At 42.9% G+C, this 17,269-nt stretch overlaps 1 protein-coding gene across 1 annotated transcript in view; it reads right to left on the bottom strand.

The window, feature by feature from the left end:
- The window catches only part of TTC39C (tetratricopeptide repeat domain 39C), a 103,505-nt gene that overhangs the window by 9,565 nt on the left and 76,671 nt on the right, over positions 1–17,269 (bottom strand). Inside the window, exons 7-9 of the mRNA XM_058556904.1 lie at positions 7,191–7,284; positions 4,286–4,393; positions 104–213 (exon numbers count right to left, since the gene is read on the bottom strand). Coding sequence (XP_058412887.1) covers positions 104–213; positions 4,286–4,393; positions 7,191–7,284 — 312 coding nt within the window. The remainder of the gene's footprint in view (positions 1–103; positions 214–4,285; positions 4,394–7,190; positions 7,285–17,269) is intronic.

The following is a 17,269-nucleotide window of genomic DNA, read 5'->3' as shown; positions in this document are numbered from 1 at the left end:
AAGTCATCAGCTGTGAATGTGATTTCCTAAAACCTGTCTAAGGTAGTGTTGGTCACAATTGCGGATCATAAATAATACACCAGGTCAATAGGCTCCAACATACCTTTTTCACTGAGAACTGTTCGATCTGATTGTTTTTCCTCTTGAAGAGTTTCTGAACTTCTTTAAAGACAATCTGTGCCCCATCCACATCACCAGTGGCTCCCTGACAAACTGTAAGAAACCATCATTGTATTTCTTAAGTATTAGGGGAAAAATACCACTAATGGCTACCTAGGTTGATGGTACTCGGAAAATGTTACCAACGGGAAAACAGAAGCAAATATTTTTAAAGACTGTTACACAAACAACTACACCATCCTGCTGATCATCAGTCCATTTATTCAACAACTGTTTCCTAGGTGCTGGGTCCCCAGAGCTTTGGAGAGACAAATGGGAAAGCTGTGGTCCTAATCTTGTTGGAGAGACGGTCTTGTACACAACAAAATCCCCAGCTACTGTCCCAGTGTACAATCTAGTTGGAGCCCACATGCTCAGAAAGTGGAATAAAAAGAAATCTAGGAAAGGACAATGAGGAATCAAGAGGATCATGAAAGCTTCATGGCAGAAGGAGGACATGTTGGTGCCTAGAAAGACAGTCATGAATTAGTCCTACACATGTTCATTGGCCACCTACCACCGATGAGCCACCAGCAAGAATGTGAAGACACATGCCTGCACCCTGAAGAAACATAAATTTCAGCTGGAGAGAGAAGACACAGGCACAGTCCCATAGCTACAATGCACAGTGATAAGAGCCTTTAGAGGTGGAGAACCAAAGTGCCTTTGGAAAAGCTCAGAAAGAGAAGGGACCATTTCTCTTTGGAGAGATGAAGGAAGCTTTGAGGAGCTAGGAGTCTGCACACCATCTTCATCCCACCCCAAGCCCCGGGCAAAGACTCAATCCTACTCCCTTTGTTTCGCCTGCTCTCTCCCTGCTCCAAACGGCATACCAGCTTCAGTCCCACCTCCTTGATGAAACTTTACCAACCACTCTTTGGCATCCTCTTCTCAACTCCTGTGGCATTGAATTCATTTCTGTTAATTTTTTGGGTAGATGTTATCTTCATTAGATGTTTGTCTTTGTTAGATGTTTTTCAATCCCAAGTTGGAATGTCCGTTGATTTGCTGGTTCCTCCTTCTTCATTCAAGCACCCCTAAAACCAGGTGGTCCTGTACTGACAATTTTGGGCTTCGTCAAGCAGAGCACAGGGCCACGGCATGTCAGAGGCCGGGCTGCTATTGGCAGGACCAAAGAAGCAGAAGCAGCGAGGCCTGGAGAAAGCTGAGCACGTCGAGGTGACGGGAAAGGCAGAAGATTTCTACTGGGAGTCAGAGGGATTAGGCTGAATATTCAGAGGGAGGGACAACCCTGTACCCAGTTGCAGGAGCAGCCCTCATCCAGACGTGGGGGTCTGAACCCATCCAAAATGACCTCATCAGTCGCAGCTACAACATTTCATAACCAGGAGGAAGCTCGATGACTGTTTTGTAAACCAACCCCATCATGTTATAGGTCAGAGGATACAGAGATCCAGGAAAGTTAAAAGACTTGCCTAAGGTCACACAGTAAACCAATGAAAAAGAAAATTTCTGCTGCCCCTAGCTCAAGATCTTCCTCAGATAATTGATAACATTCTTATAGAGTCACGTAATTTAAAAAAAACAGTGAGTGTGCAAGTGAGTATGAGACAGTGTGCACACAAGCGCTCACACATGAGAGTCATAAACAGCAACAGATTCAGTATCTGACCCACCTTGGAAGCTCTACAGCACTAATGTCTCAGATCCTGAAGAATAAACACCACCTACTCCTCTTGCAGTACAACTACAGACAGTTGCTTGAAAAGATGCAGATGTTTGAAAGCATGGGCATCTCTGATTTATCCGAAATTTGAGACCTAAACAGCACTTAGAATGCTTGGCTCTTCCACTAAGACTAAGTTCATACCACCTCATAAGTGATACTCTAATCTTTTTTGGTAACTTTTTATATAATTTCAAAATTACTGAAAAGTTGCAAGAACAGTACAAGGATATGATCCAGCAATTCCACTTCTGGGTACACACCCAAAGGAATTGAAAGCCGAGTCTCAAAGTGGTCCATGTTCACTGCAGCACTATTCACAGTAGCCAAAAGGTGGAAACAACCCACATGTCCACTGACAGATAAATGGACAAACAAAATGTGATATATATACACAATGGACTATTATTCAGCCTTGAAAATGAATGAATTTCTGATACATGCTACCATATAGATGAACCTTGAAGACACTGTGGTAAGTGAAATAAGCTAGACACAAAAGACAAATATTGTATGATTTCACTTATACAAGGTGCCTAAATAGTCAAATTCATAGAGACAGAAAATAGAATGGTGGTTGGTAGGGGCTAGGGAGAGTGGGGAATGGAGAGTTACTGTTTAATGGGTACAGAGTTTCAGTTCTCTTTGATAAAGTTCTGGAGATGGATGGTGGTGATGGCTGCCTAACAATATGAATGTACTTAAGGCCACTGACCTTACACTTAAAAATAGCTACAATGGTAGATTTTGTTAAGTATATTTTACCACAATTTAAAAAATACTGCAAGGAACTAAGCTCCTGGTGGCAGTGTTGCTGGTCCCTGAGTGCCCATCCTCTCCAGCTCTGCCTGTCCACATGGGCCTGTCCTTCGGGGCCAAGTCAGATGGCAGCTTCTGCAAGATGCCTCCTCTGAGAGCTTGACAGAAGTGGTCCTTCCCTTTCCCCTGCGCTCTCTGTGGTGGAGCTATTCATACGTGTCTTATCATCTGCACAAAATCCCCTTGCAGAGGCAGAGACTAGAGTCTTTCATCCTTTATCATCTACAACTGGTATTTCCTGGGATTTCTAATACTGCGGAATAAATGCTCCTCTATATAGCCACACTGCATTTATTTCTTCATGTTCTATGCCCAACAAAGATTAGAAAAGAAATAGCTGCCCACAATGACCACGTGACCCAGTTACACCTTACTGATCCTCAGGCTGTCCTGTAGGCCTCTCTTTTTTGGTTCATTCACCCTCAGTGTGTTGGGCACACCCAGGTCAATCAATAAACAGCTGCTACTTTCATCTGAGATGCCCGTGAATTCTACAAAAGAACTCTTGATGTGTGGGACACGGTGTACTAACCAGATATTGAAAATAATCCTGTTCAAACATCAGCTACAGAGCCATACGAAAAGGGATGCCCTGCGGGGACGGTAGTAAGGTGTGTGGGTATAAGAGGATTTCATACTGATTGCTAATGGACTGCAGTTTTAGAACATCCAGGATATACATACTGGCCACTGTTAATTCTATTTTATTTTAAATAGTTCAGTTAAGAGGATGCAACGACAGAAGACGTTTCATTAAATCCAAGTACTCAGAGAAATAAGGAGATATTTATAATAACGTTTGGATTAGTCTTAAATTTTAAGTAAAAGAAGCACTTATATAGCTGCATAAGGACAATTCATTATTAGAGGCAGAAAATGTACGACCACCACTTGGGTCTCTTCAATTCCCACTTGTCCAATTCTACATCACCACTGCACTTCATGTAGCTCAGCCACAGACAATCCTTTTGTCCACCAGGTGGCAGCACATCTTTAACTATCTCTGCATGCAAAGGCAAAAAGGCAAGGAACCCTCATATTTATATCAGAAATTACAGGTGTTTCTGCTATAACGATATGCAGTGTTCAAACAGCTCGCGTTCTGCAAAATCACACTGTAAATATAACAGTTAATAGGTAAAACAGGTTAGAGTCGACTACTCAAATTCTGTGCAACTTTGCAGCCAAAGCACTAACAACCCAAACAAAAATACTAACACAATTAAAGAGACACGTCACCATCTTAAAAATTCTTTACATTCCTAATAAATAAAAAATATATCATAGAAACTAAAGGAGAGAGGTAAGGGTAGACTGAGGCTACTTAGGGCAAAATGCACGAAAATAGGGAAAACTTCACAACAAGCATTTCCAAGACACAGCATGTGACCAAACCAGCCCAGAGCAGGAGTGTAGAGGAGAGGCATGGTGCACAGGACTGAAGTGACCGAGCTCAGCGGGGTCAGTGAACCCTGTATTCAGCTGCTATTTACTTGGTAGCACAAAATATTAACATGCTGGGGAAAACTGAGAAAGAACTCAACTTCTGCATCCTCCTACCATCATTCTCCCATCTGCCAACACATGTGACCTCACTCAGGCTAGAAGAGGTCTACTCACCCGCAGTTAAATAGGCATAATAGCACTGGGACCACCTGGACTCATTTTTTAGCCTCTCAAAGGAATCAAAGGCATCCTTGAAATTCAGCTCTATCATGCTGCACCAACCTACGAAAGAAATATTTTTAGTATACAACCCTAAAGCAGTGAGCTTCATATCCCATCTTTAAGCTACGAATCTCTGATACTATCTGTCTCTGTGAGTGTTGTATGTGTACTACCTGAAAACTTAAAAAATGATCTTTTTTCTCTTAAATATTTTAAATGTGACATTTTGAGTAAGACAAGGAACTTCTGATTTCACAACCAATTAAGCAGTCTAGAAGAAAGTGGTATACAGATTCCTGTGAAAACACTCCAATTTGTCTCCTACAGTTGTCAGACTAAGCCAAGCACAAAGTAGGCCTAGGCACAGAAAAATAATACCATTAGATTATATGTATAGTGACCGCCTCAAAAAGTCTTAAAGCACTCACCTGCTCCTAATGATTACTACTAATTCTCAAATTGTTGTGAGAAGTAGAGATCAAGCCAGTCAGAAATTAAGTACTTGCCCACCCTCCCTCTACAGGTTGGTAGAGGAGCTGAGAAAGAAGCCCATCTCTCGTGGATCAAAACCCCGTTAGACTGGCATTCTGGTAAGAAGTGGTAACAAACATGCAGGGACTTTATCCCCATGGTTATAACAGCATCTCCCACGGACTGAGGCCCTCTATGTGCCAAGACCCAGGCCAGGCACTTGATGTAATGCTCTCTAATCTGACTGCGGCCTCGCAAATGTGGCTGATGGTGTCCTCACTTCACCAAGGAGAAAACCTAGGGCATGAGGAGGTTATGTGACTTGGCCAAGGCCATACAGCCAGAGAACAAAGAACTGAGGACTGAAGGCTGCCACTCTGTCCTGTCCACAATATCGCCTCCATAAAAAACAATTCTGGGGGGCTGGCCTGGTGTTGTAGCAGTTAAGTTTGTGCACTCTGCTTCGGCGGCCTGGGGTTTGCAGGTTTGGATCCCGGGCGTGGACCTACACACCGCTTATCAAAGCCATGCTGTGGCAGCGTCCCACATAAAGTAGAGAAAGATGGGCACGGATGTTAGCCCAGGGCCAATCTTCCTCAAAACAAAAACAAAAAACAAAAAAAAAACAATTCTGGTATCAGGTGCAACACGAAGTAGTTGTGTCATCTTGGGCCTGCCATTAGAACTACAGGGATGAGGGGATCCACACTTCCAAGAAACTCAGTGTCAAATTCTATGGGATATGATACGAATTGGACATATTTTAGAGTAAAAATTAGAGCTAATAATTTCCATCCCATAACAGCTATCAAAGTAAGATTGAATTAAATGCAAAATAAAGGTGGGAGGTAGCAATGAACCTGAATAAGAAGCCTGAATTCTGATTTTGCTACTTTTTTCCCCAAGTTAACCTTCCTAAGGCCTTAGTGTTGGATTCAATGATTTCTAAGCTTCCTTCAGGTCTAACCAACATGGAAATGGTGCACAAAAAAGGGGCCACCATAATCATTTCACAATATATACATCTATCAAATCATTGTGTTGTCCACCTTAAACTAATACCATGTTATATGTCAACTATAGCTCAATAAAAGTGGAAGAAAAAACAAAGATAACAGTGTCTTAAGAGAAAAAAAAGGCCACCAAAGCTAGGCCTTTTAATTCAAGATCTTTGAAACACATTCCATTCTACATTGTGGCCACTAAACAGATTACATAAAAATACATTTTCCACTGGATTATACCTCATCTTCTCTCCTTAAACCATAACAGGCATTTAAAACATAATATTGTTTATTGGGCAGATCCTAATATTTTAGTTTGCACTTTTGTTTAGAAAGGTTCAGGAAGACAATTATGTCCACAGCAGGCGAAGCTAGGAGCAGGCATGGCAGGGTCCCGAGCTGACGGGTGTCAGCCACCTCCCCAGCACTCTCCACTTCTCCCATCTCTCTGCCGATGGCTTTTTCAGTCCCAGTTTCCTTTCTGATCCCCGTCAGTACCTCATCATGTCTTCTTTCTCTACTCCTTCATTTCTTTTCTATGTGCTATATAACGTGACCTTGTAGCATTAGACTGAAACTCTAAAAAGTATGAACCACTTATTAAAATTTCTTGTTGCTGTTCCAAGCCCAAATTTTTGTTTATGCTTTTCAGTGTAATGGCGCAACTGTTACATAAAAGGATTATGGAATTACTAATGTAACAGGACAGGAGAATTTTAGTGCAGTCAGCAAAAAACTGACAGCAACAACTCTAGGGAAAATCTTAGGCAAATAAATGTTTCCAAGTCTCTTTATAACTTCATCTCCAGGAAGGAGAAGCAGAAGGAAGCCACGAGCACATGGGGAGGGCCTTCTGTGAGCCAGGTGCTCTGCCTGATGCTCGTCGAGTGATTCCATCTAAACCTCACGACAGCTAAGAGGGGAGGTGTCGGAACTCCCATGGCAACTATGAGGGCGAACATAGCGACTCGTCCCAGGTCCCCGAGCTAGCAGGTCAAGAGCTGGGGTTCCAATCCATGGGCCCAACTCCCTCCTACACTGTGTTTTTCTTCTCAGGTTAACACTGCTGGGAGGGAGGAGAAAATAGCTCTGAATTCTAATGTGCAGTCCAATAAGGTGTTTATAAATGGTTTTTAGTCAATTCATTTATCATTACTTACTGTCCTAAAATCAAAATGTTATAAAGAACAAATTATAGAGAAGTAATGAAAATCACTGAGAGAAGTATCATGACTTGTGCTATGATAACAAAGTCCTGTTATTACAAAGGGCAGCAAGCATTTTACAGAGATACAAACTGGACAGCATTAATAATGAAAAAGGGCCCAGGAATGCATTCACACTACTTCACGACAAGAAACTGGACAGACGTTCATATTTACCTATTTCATACAGACAGACGTGCTGGATTTCTCTCTGATCTACCGCAAGCTCCAAAGCAGTATGGAAGGAAGTCAAGGCACTGTTGATTTGACACTAAGGACAAAATGAAAACAGACTTACTGGCTGAAATCGGTCATTAACATTACCGTCATCACAATTCCAAAGCATCTGTTTCCTTAAAAGTTATTTTAGACAGATTAAGCATTATAGAAAAGAGGGACTTAAAGACTTCTAGAACACTCCACTTTGCCTCACGCAGTTGTGAGATGAACCTAGCACAGAGCACTTCGCCTTCTGCTCAGGCAGGAGATTCCCCCAGTGAGGGCTCAGCTCACCCCCTCCTTCCCCTACAGCACTCTCTCCAGACTTGGACAACAGAACTTGTTGCGTTAGAACAGTTTGCTAATCTAGCTCCGTGTGACCAGATGAGTTTTACAGGGCAGGGACTCCATTTTACCCTCCTGTGTACACCTGGCCCGGGAAGACTGGAGTCAGTACGGAGGGACTGCACGAGCCCCTCCATTAGTGCAGCCCTCAGCGCCCTCTCCTTCTGTGGCCCACTCGCTCTCTGCCACACAACTGACAGTTGGGTCTATACCCAGAATGCTGTTCTCCGATGGCTCTGGTCATCACGTCTCCTCTCCCAACACTCTGCAAATCCTCTGAGGACGCAGATTCCATCTCCGGCTTTTGCTCTCATCCAGCCCTGTCCAGAACCCAACAGACTCTCAATGTCCGCTCTTGTTATTCCTGGGTAAATACATGTCGTGTTTCCTTCCACTAAGATCTCTGTCGAAGTTGGCCAACCTGATGCCACAAGCCCGACAGGAGCCCCTAAAGAGCATCATCAGGATAAAAGGGTTACGTTAAACCCTCACTGCAGCAGCGCCAGGTGTTAAGGATCCCACACCAATAATAACTATCAATCCCAGACGCCCTGAAGATCGGACCCCGCCTGCTCTCAGAGCCGCAGGCCCAGGAGCCTCCCTTTCTTGCCCCCACTGGTGTCAGCCCTGCTCTCCCTCCCTGACACTCAGCCCTCCTGCAGGTCCCTGTGGGCCTCCCTGTGCCGCTCCTCACCACTCCCTTTGCAAGGCCCCAGTGGCCTCTTCTCCCCCCAGGCAGCCGGGAGGGGCAGAAAGGGTCCTAGAAGAGGGGCTGTGGGCTTGTGTGAGGACCAGCCCCCACCACATTCCTGGGCTCCTTGTGATGCAGGGTCACTGCGGGAGGCCTTGAGGACACAAGACACCCACTGATGAGTCAGAAGGAGATCTGCAGGACAGTCTGTGACTCAGGAACACTGTAGGCCAAATGACCCCTCAACCAAGGCCACTGCTGGATCACTAACTGCTCATGCTCCATAGTAACACTTCACCCTCTTGTCAAGAAGGTTCAAGTGCAGCATTCAACCCCTTATCACCATCCCCGATGCTGACTAGGTAGCCACAGAAGATACACGTCACCGTGTCACAAGCAGCTTAACGTCTAGTTGCAGGGGACCTCACAGAAATGTAAAACAGGCCCACAACTTGAGGTCAGACATCCACACGGATGGTAAACACACAGCCAAATACCAGAGACATAAAAAAATCAATCTTTTATGAAGAGCACGTGTGTGCAGAGAGCGACCTAGACACTCATTATACCCATCTCTAACTTTTCCCTTGCCGGATCAGCAGTTCTTTTCCTGCAACACACATGCACTCGATTTAGCATATTTACACAGAAACCGCAGTCTTGGGGATTCTGCTCTTCATGCATCTCCACAGTTTGCTAAGTTAATGACATTCAGCTGTCCCACACAGGATACTGCTGGACGGGCCATCACTATCAAGCTGTCCCCATCTGGGGTTCAGTGCATGACATGCCAGGTCACACTGCCCTTCAGAGCACAGAAAACTACTCAGCGAACATTTATTGGGCAACTGCTATGTGCCCAGGATGGTACTAGGCTCTGAAGATACAAAGACAAGTCAAAACAAGGCTTTGAACGCAAGTAAACAAAAAAGAAACCAAGTAATATTTGTATCAACATTGTTTCTCTTATCTCTTTCAAAATCTCTCTGAGATAGGCGCGTATTAGGACCATTTTCAGATGAAGAAACTGAAGTTCAAAGAGGTTAAGTAGCTTGGTCAAGGTCAACAAGCCAGCAATTAACTAGTATTCAAACTCTGCTCTGATTGACTCCATAGCATGCTCTCTTCAGGGAGAGTGCACGCAGGTGTGATAAAGGAGCTTGAGATGAGGGAGAGTATCCTGGCTTATCCAGAGGGCCCTAAATGCAATCACAGTGTCCCTATAAGAGGGAGGCAGAGAAACAGTTGACACACACAGAAGAGGAGGCATTGTCACCATGAAGGCACAGATTGGAGGGATGTGGCCACAAGCCCAGGAATGCAGGCAGCACCAGAGGCTGCAAGAGGCAAGGAACGCATTCTCCCTCGAGCCTCTGGAGCGAGGCTGCCCTGCCAACACCTTGACTTCATCCCAGTGAAACTGATTTTGGACTTCTGGCCTCCAGAACTGAGAGAGAATAAATTTATATTGTTTTAAGCCACCAAGTTTGTGGTAATTTGTTACACAGCCTTAGAAAACTAATACAGTATATTTTTAAAAAATTAAACCGTGAGGAAAGTACCATGCTCTTTCTGTTACAAGCAGAACTGATAGAACTGGAAAGTACTGAGACCATTTGTGGAGCTTAATGACATTTTCCCAAGAGCAAGCATAACTTCAAAATTAATTCAGTTCTATCCTGATCACTCATTGAGGAATTACAATGAACAGCCACTAAAACAGTGGAAATATATTTCCCCTTACATTTCGTCAAATAATTTAAAATAAAAATGATCTCTGGGAGTTTTTACGGTTACAAATTAAAATATCCACTACATAGCAGAGAAAGGAGAATTAACCTCAATTTGATACTTGATCCACAGTTTAATTTTTTAAAGAAATACACATACCCTAGCTTGAAGAGAATATAGAAACCGGCTGGTATGAAAAAGCCGCGAAGCCCAGCATTACACAGTATCATGCAGGCTTCTGTCTCAAGAATTACGCACCGACTTGCTACGTCACAAAAACTACTTGAAGCCCCAGTTTCCTCACTGGTAAAATGAGAAAAAACGTTGGCTAGCTTTACCTGCTTCCAGTGTAAGCCACGAAGAGCAAAAGCACAAGTCTTGGCCAAATTAAATGGAGCATATTTATTGGCAAGTTAAAATCAGCATAATTTATGGCTACTGCAGTGTCACTACTGAGACATGGCGTGTTTTTCCAGTTATTCAGGACTTCTCTCTTGATAGGTGTATTCCTACGCATTTTATAATACTTGTGGCAATTGTAAAAGCGATTTGTTCCTCCATTTTATTCTCTAAGTGAATGTTGCTGGTATGTAGGAAAACTTGGGATTTTTCACAAGTGGATTTTGTATATGTCACATTATTATAGTCTTATGAATTGTCATAATTTTTTAGTTTTTTTCTCCTGGGGTTTCTAGGGAGATATTCAAATCATGTGCAAATAATAACAGTGTTGTCTCTTCCTCTACAAAAGACTTATCTGATAACTGGCTAGGACACCAGTTACAATATTAGCACACATTCTTGCTTTATTCCCATCTGTAATGAGGAGGTTCTAATGTTGCACCACTAACTATAGTTTCTAGCATATGCACGTTTTTAGTAGGTGCCATTTTTACCAAATAGAGAAATTTCCTTTCTATTCCCAATTTGCTAATAGTTTATTTGGTTTTTTAAAGTGCATTTCATTAAAGGCCATTTGGGCATCTATTGATAGGATTGGATGGTTTGATCAATTACTTCCTTAATACAGGGAATAATAGGAACACATTTCCTGAGGCTACACCACACGTGCCTTTTGGGAATAAGCCCTACTAAGGTCGTAATATGGCATTTAAAAAATACATTGTTGGATTTGATTTGCTAATATCTATTTAGACTTTCTGTATTCAGAATGAAGTTGACCTACAGTATTTTGTTTAGTGCACTCCTCCTCTATGAGGTTTGGTATCAGGATAATGCCAGAACTTACAGACTTGTAGAAAATATTTCATATTTTCTATGCTCTGGAACTCTCTAAAGAACTAGTTCACTATAAAGCCATATCTTTCAGTTGAATAATTCATTTAAATTAATAATTATTTAAATTACCATAGTTTAAATTTTTTCTTTTAATGGGCACGCAATGTAACAGAATATTAAATTTTAGTCAACAGTACAAGATTTCAGTCCCAACTTCATAACCAACACAATTTTGAACCTTAGGAAATAATTTGTTTTGTTTATACTCTCAAGGGATGTTGAAAGAAATGAATTCATGTAAATAAAATGCTCTTGGGAAAGGTACATTGTGTTTAAAAATAGCTCTATGTCATCCACTAATAGTGCTGGGAAATAAATCACAATATTGTTTCCAACATTAAGAACCAAGACTTGGGCAGTAAGTGGCAATTAAGCTTCTCACAAATTATTTCAGCCACCAGGAAAAGTCCCACATTCTATCTAGCAGGCATAATTAAGAGCTGTCTGAGTTAAGAGTCTACCACAAATATACAAGAGTGTACTCTTGTCTAATCCAAAAACACACATACCTGGAGAGATAGGAGACAAAGAAAAATGAAACATGTAATATGAAGGGATGGAGTAACCATAGGCAACATTTTCCATTCAATTTTAAAAATGTAAATTATTCTTAAGATATTTCCACAGTAATATATTTTTAAAGCCCTTTAGAAAGTAAAGATCTCAAAGCACAAGTATGAAGACACAAAAAGTATGAATAATTTTCACAGTCAGCACAGTAAGCTTGGGGTTACTAATGTTACATTCTATTCTACTCAAAGATTTTCACTGGCAATCCTAAGCTGAGAGGATTCATTCAATTCAGCTACCTAGAAAAAGGTTTCATTTCCAGAGCTGCAAAAAAACTGGAAATGGAAACAAGGCCAAGTTCATTGGGCGCCTGGCCCTGACTGTAGGGCCAAAGGGACACCAAGTTCCAGACTTCCCTAAATCCGTAAAGTCAGCAGTTTCCTCTTGTACCGCCTCCAAAATCGCGTTTAACCTTAAATGACAGCAATAGCTCACAAACAACAAGGTCTCAGCTCAGAGCCAGTCTACTGACATTCAGATAACGTTGGTATCACTTAATTCTGCTGGGTTAAACACCAGAGAGGCAATCACTGTTGTGGTGCCAAATCGACAAACACAACAGTGGCTTGGTCTCAGCTGCCGGGGAAGGGTGTTCCCATGCAGAGAGCTCTAATGTGCACTTGTTTTTGAGAATTTTCAGTTCTGTTAGATAAGTTTGTAAAACATAGGCACATTCTTTCAAGATGTTTTAAGTAATTAGCAAGCAAAGAGTTTGCTAGGCGCAGGCAGAATTCCTGAGATGTGCTAAGAATACAGTAAGTACTTAGCAAGTAGAGTCTGTGTGGGTACGTGCGTGCTAGAGAGAAAGAAGAATGAAAGAGCCAAGAGATCTAATATTCATGAGGCACCTGGGTACTAAATATACATGAGACTAAATATACAAAAAGCAATAAATATTCAGAATACTAAATATACATTATGACTTAATATCCATGAAGTCTTAATTTGGCCACCCATTGGTTGATGCCCATTCTGGCACTATGTCCCCTGCCCAAGAAACACTGGTAAAACCCCTGACCGTCCATCAGTTTAATTAGCTGTGGCCAGGTGTACTCATCCAGTGTATTTCTGATCAAGTGTGTGTCACTGGCCCAGGGCACCTTCCACCTGTAGGCACCTCTCTCCTTGTACCCAACTGTCAGTGAGGAAGGCTTATATGTGGAGTGAAGCAGGATACCGCATACCACGTACTGTAGGACTCAAGTGGCACGGCCCTTCCGCCCCACTTGCACCCTGTCCTGAGAGTGTTAACTGACGCTCTCTCTTTCCTCTTGTTTCTTGCTGTGTGTTTTACACTGATTTAGTAACCTGTGTGATTCAAGCCAATTTTAATATGGCCTGTGAGTCATTCTGTTCTGGGACCTCTGGGAGAGCTTGCTGGGTAGCGTACGCGGAGGCTACCGGGGTATCGGTGGCATCTCTGTGAAAACGAGGAAAACCCCAGATGCCTGTGAGAAGACACTAATTTGCACTGCCAATTATTATGGGCTGAATTGTGTCCCCCCAAATTCATATGCTGAAATCGCCTAGTATCTCAGAATGTAACCGTATTTGGAGATAAGGTCTTTAAAGAGGCAATTATGTTAAAATGAGGTCTTTAGGGCAGGCCCTAATCCAATATGACTGGTGTCTTTATAGGAAAAGGAGATTAGGATGCAGACATGTGCACACACAGAGGAAAGACCACATTAGAGGGAGAAGGTGGCCATTTACAAGCCAAGGAGAGAGCCCTCAAAAGAAATCAAGGCTGCCGGCACCCTCATCTTGGACTTCCTACCTCAGGACTGTGAGAAAATTCTGTACCCATTCTGTGGTTCTTCGTTTGGCAGCCCTAGGAACCTAACATAACCCCTGTCAGAGGTCCCCTTTCTTAGGGAGCCATTCGTCTGTTCTCCACCCTCACGTATGTGGTGGTGCGCAGTATCCTGCTTCTCTGGAAAACTTTTCTGGTCTCAGGGAGAGGATGAGCACCTGACCCAAGCGAGGCAAATCACAGTACCTCCTCCACCCCCAAATGAGAATCCACCTCTGGAGTTGTTCTTACAGGTGATGAAGGTGGGTAGGTGTGGTCTCCAACTGCCTGCATGTGTGTAAGTATGTATTTCAGTGCGTGGGGTGGGGGTATATGCGTATACGGTGCACCTAAGTTATTTCCTCATAGGTTAGCAAATTGCACAGTAATTCGTATAAACACTAGACCACCTGCTACAAAGGTTTTACCAATTTACATGTGTACCAACAGTTTATAAGGGGCCTATTTCCCTATACCTCTTTCTAACACAGAATGTTTTTACTATCAGCCAATCATTTTTTCCATGTTGTTTTAATCTGCATCTCCTTGATTATATTGTGACGCTCATATGTTATTGGCCATTTGTATCTTATTTCATGACTTGTTTGTTTAAGTGTTTTGGCTATTTTTCTTTTCGTATGTTTATATACATCCTTTCACTATGTTCTAATTTTGCAAGAGCTCTTTCTATAATAAGGATGCTAACCTTTGATCACTTATTTCCTAGTTTTATTTTTCGTTTTTTAACTTTGTATATTTTTGTAATATATACATTTATTTTTATGTCAATTCTACCAATCTTTGGATCAATCTATGACCAATCTTTTCCTTGATATGTTTTGGTTTTAGAGATATGCTTATAAAGTCCTTGATGGAGGAGGATGGGGCTTTTAATACAATCATGCACATGGAATCTATGAATTTTGCATGATTAAGGAAATTTCTCAAAATGCCATAAATATGGCTGCTCCCATTCTGACAGAAATCCAGGGGCTACAGAAATATAACTATTATCACAGCACAACTGAGAGGAAAAGAGCAAGAGGCAAGAGTATTCATTCATTCAAAACAAACACAAACACACACACACACACACACTCTCTCTCTAAAGCCCTGTGGTCTAGAAACCAGGCACTGGTTGAGGCATTTAAGATAAGCAGTGACCCAGACAAAGTGCCTGCCTCGTGGGGCTTACGTTCTCATTCTACCGGAGACAGACAGACAATGAGCAAATAAGGAAAACACCATGTGTCCAATGAGGATGAGTCTGGGCAGAAGTGAGGTGGGTGGTAATGAAGGGGGACAGGGAGTCCAAATAGGGAGTGAGGCTGACACGTTCAATACCACAGTCAGGGAAGGTCTCCCTGAGAAGGTGACTGAAGAAAATCCAAGGAGATGAGGGAGAGGGTGAGGCAGATAACAGGGTAAACGCATTCTAGGCAAGGGTCCAGAAGGTGCAAAGGCCCTGAGGCAGAGCATGCCCTGTATGTTTAAGGAAGGAAGCCAGCGAGGCAGGCGTGGAGTTGGGGTGGGCACTGAGAGGTGGATGATGAGGTCGCAGAGGTTACAGGGGCTACTGTGTGTAGGGCCTTGTAGGCCATTATAAGAATTTGGGTTTCTGCACGGAAAGAGAAGGGAAGTCATTTAAGGGTTTTGCACAGAGGCATGACATGATGTGACTTAAATTTTACCACAGACACTTGGGCTGTGCTGAGAACAGATTGCAGGGCAGGAAGAGCAAAAACAGAAAGTCCGGAGACTTTCAGTCAGGAGACCACCGCAACCATCCAGGAGAAAAATGACGGTGGCTGGGATCGGCGTGCGGTGGGAAGGGTAGAAAGAAGTGGTCTGATTCTAGAGGTGTTTTGAAGAGTAGAGTTAACAAGATTTACTAACGCTTTGGATGTGAGGCGTGAGAGAAAGAAAAGTCAAGGATGACTCCAAGGTTTTCAGCACAAGAGGACAGAGTAACCAGCAAGGAAGATGCAGGGGACTGCAGGGAGGGCAGCTCTGGGGACAAGAAAAGGAGCCTGGGTGAACCGCCTACTGGAGATGTTGAGTGGGAGACTGGACATGAGTCTGGAATTCAAGAGGGAACTCTGAGCTAGAGAACAAATTTGGGGATCACTGGAATATATGGGGTGTCGTGAGGTTAGATGATCTTGCTGAAGGAATGAGGGAAAGTAGTAGAGAGAAAAGTCCAAGACCTGAAGTATCCCTCAGAGGCTGGGCAGATGAGCAGGAAGCAGCAAAAGAGACGGAGAAGGAGTGGCCGAGGAGCCTGGAGGAAAACCAGGAGTGGGTAAGATCCCTGGGCCAAAGAGGGGAGAGGAAATGAGCAACACTGAGCAGAAATCTACACTGGAGGAAATTAACCTCCTTACAATATGGTTGATGAGGACTGGATTTAAAGTGAGAATGTTGGGGGGCTGGCCCCGTGGCTTAGCGGTTAAGTGCGCGCTCTCCGCTACTGGCGGCCTGGGTTCGGATCCCGGGCGCGCACCAACGCACTGCTTGTCGGGCCATGCTGAGGCCGCGTCCCACATATAGAAACTACAAGGATGTGCAACTATGACATACAACTATCTACTGGGGCTTTGGGGAGAAAAAAGGGAAAGGAAAAAAAAAAAAGGAGGAAGATTGGCAATAGATGTTAGCTCAGGGCCAGTCTGCCTCAGCAAAAAAAAAGAGAGGAGGATTGGCATGGGTGTTAGCTCAGGGCTGATCTTCCTCAACAACAAAAAAAAAAAAAAAAAGAAAAGTGACAATGTTGAGCAAGTACAAAGGATATGAGAAAAGGCCTCTGAAATTATGAGAAGAGGCCTCTGAAATTCCTAATTAATTCACAAAATCCCATTTATAAGAGAGGGACTATCCAATGTGAATAACACGAGACTTTGAAAGAGACTCAGCAAATAAACAAAAGATGATGGTGACCCTGAAACACATTTCTTAGGAAATATGGCAGAGGATTTCAGTGAGTCCCTAAGAACTGGATCACAGTGAGTATGGTGCATTACTGCTGACTATACATATGAATTGCAGATTAGTAAATTACACATAGATCTCCATACCACAGAGATGTTCTGTGAATCTCCACTTGTCATTCCTAGTCTGTACAAATTTCTGACATAAGAACTCCTCCAGAGCTTATTGTGAATGATTATTGAGAAGATACAGATCTCCAACTGATAATGATAGTCAACACTCTAGTACCTAGCAAAAGGTAAATAGTAGTTATTTCTAGAATGCAAGACTTTTATCTGCTCCTTGATGTACTTCTGTATTTTACCACATTCCCAAATGAATACGCATTATTTAGACATAACAAGGTAGCAGGAAATATACGTTCTGATGCTGAAACTTTAAAGAATGCTGCCTTATCCAGCTTATTCTAGTCTCATCATCGTCATCACAAGAGTTAATGTGTGTGGCACTCTTATCATGTGTCTGGTAAGATGGCGAACCCTCTTGGGACAATCTGTGTGCTTTGCTGAAGGCCACGCAACTGTTTTAGGTCGAACTGCTGAAATGTGAACCTGTTCGTTCTGACTCCGGAGCCCACACTCCTCACCTCTGTGCTCCTCAGGTCCCACCTCCTCCGTCCCC

The sequence above is a fragment of the Diceros bicornis genome, chromosome 16 (genome assembly GCF_020826845.1).
Source record: "Diceros bicornis minor isolate mBicDic1 chromosome 16, mDicBic1.mat.cur, whole genome shotgun sequence".
NCBI lineage: Eukaryota > Metazoa > Chordata > Mammalia > Perissodactyla > Rhinocerotidae > Diceros > Diceros bicornis.
The sequence above is the reverse complement of the archived record's forward strand: the minus strand, read 5'-3'. Positions and strand labels throughout refer to the sequence as shown.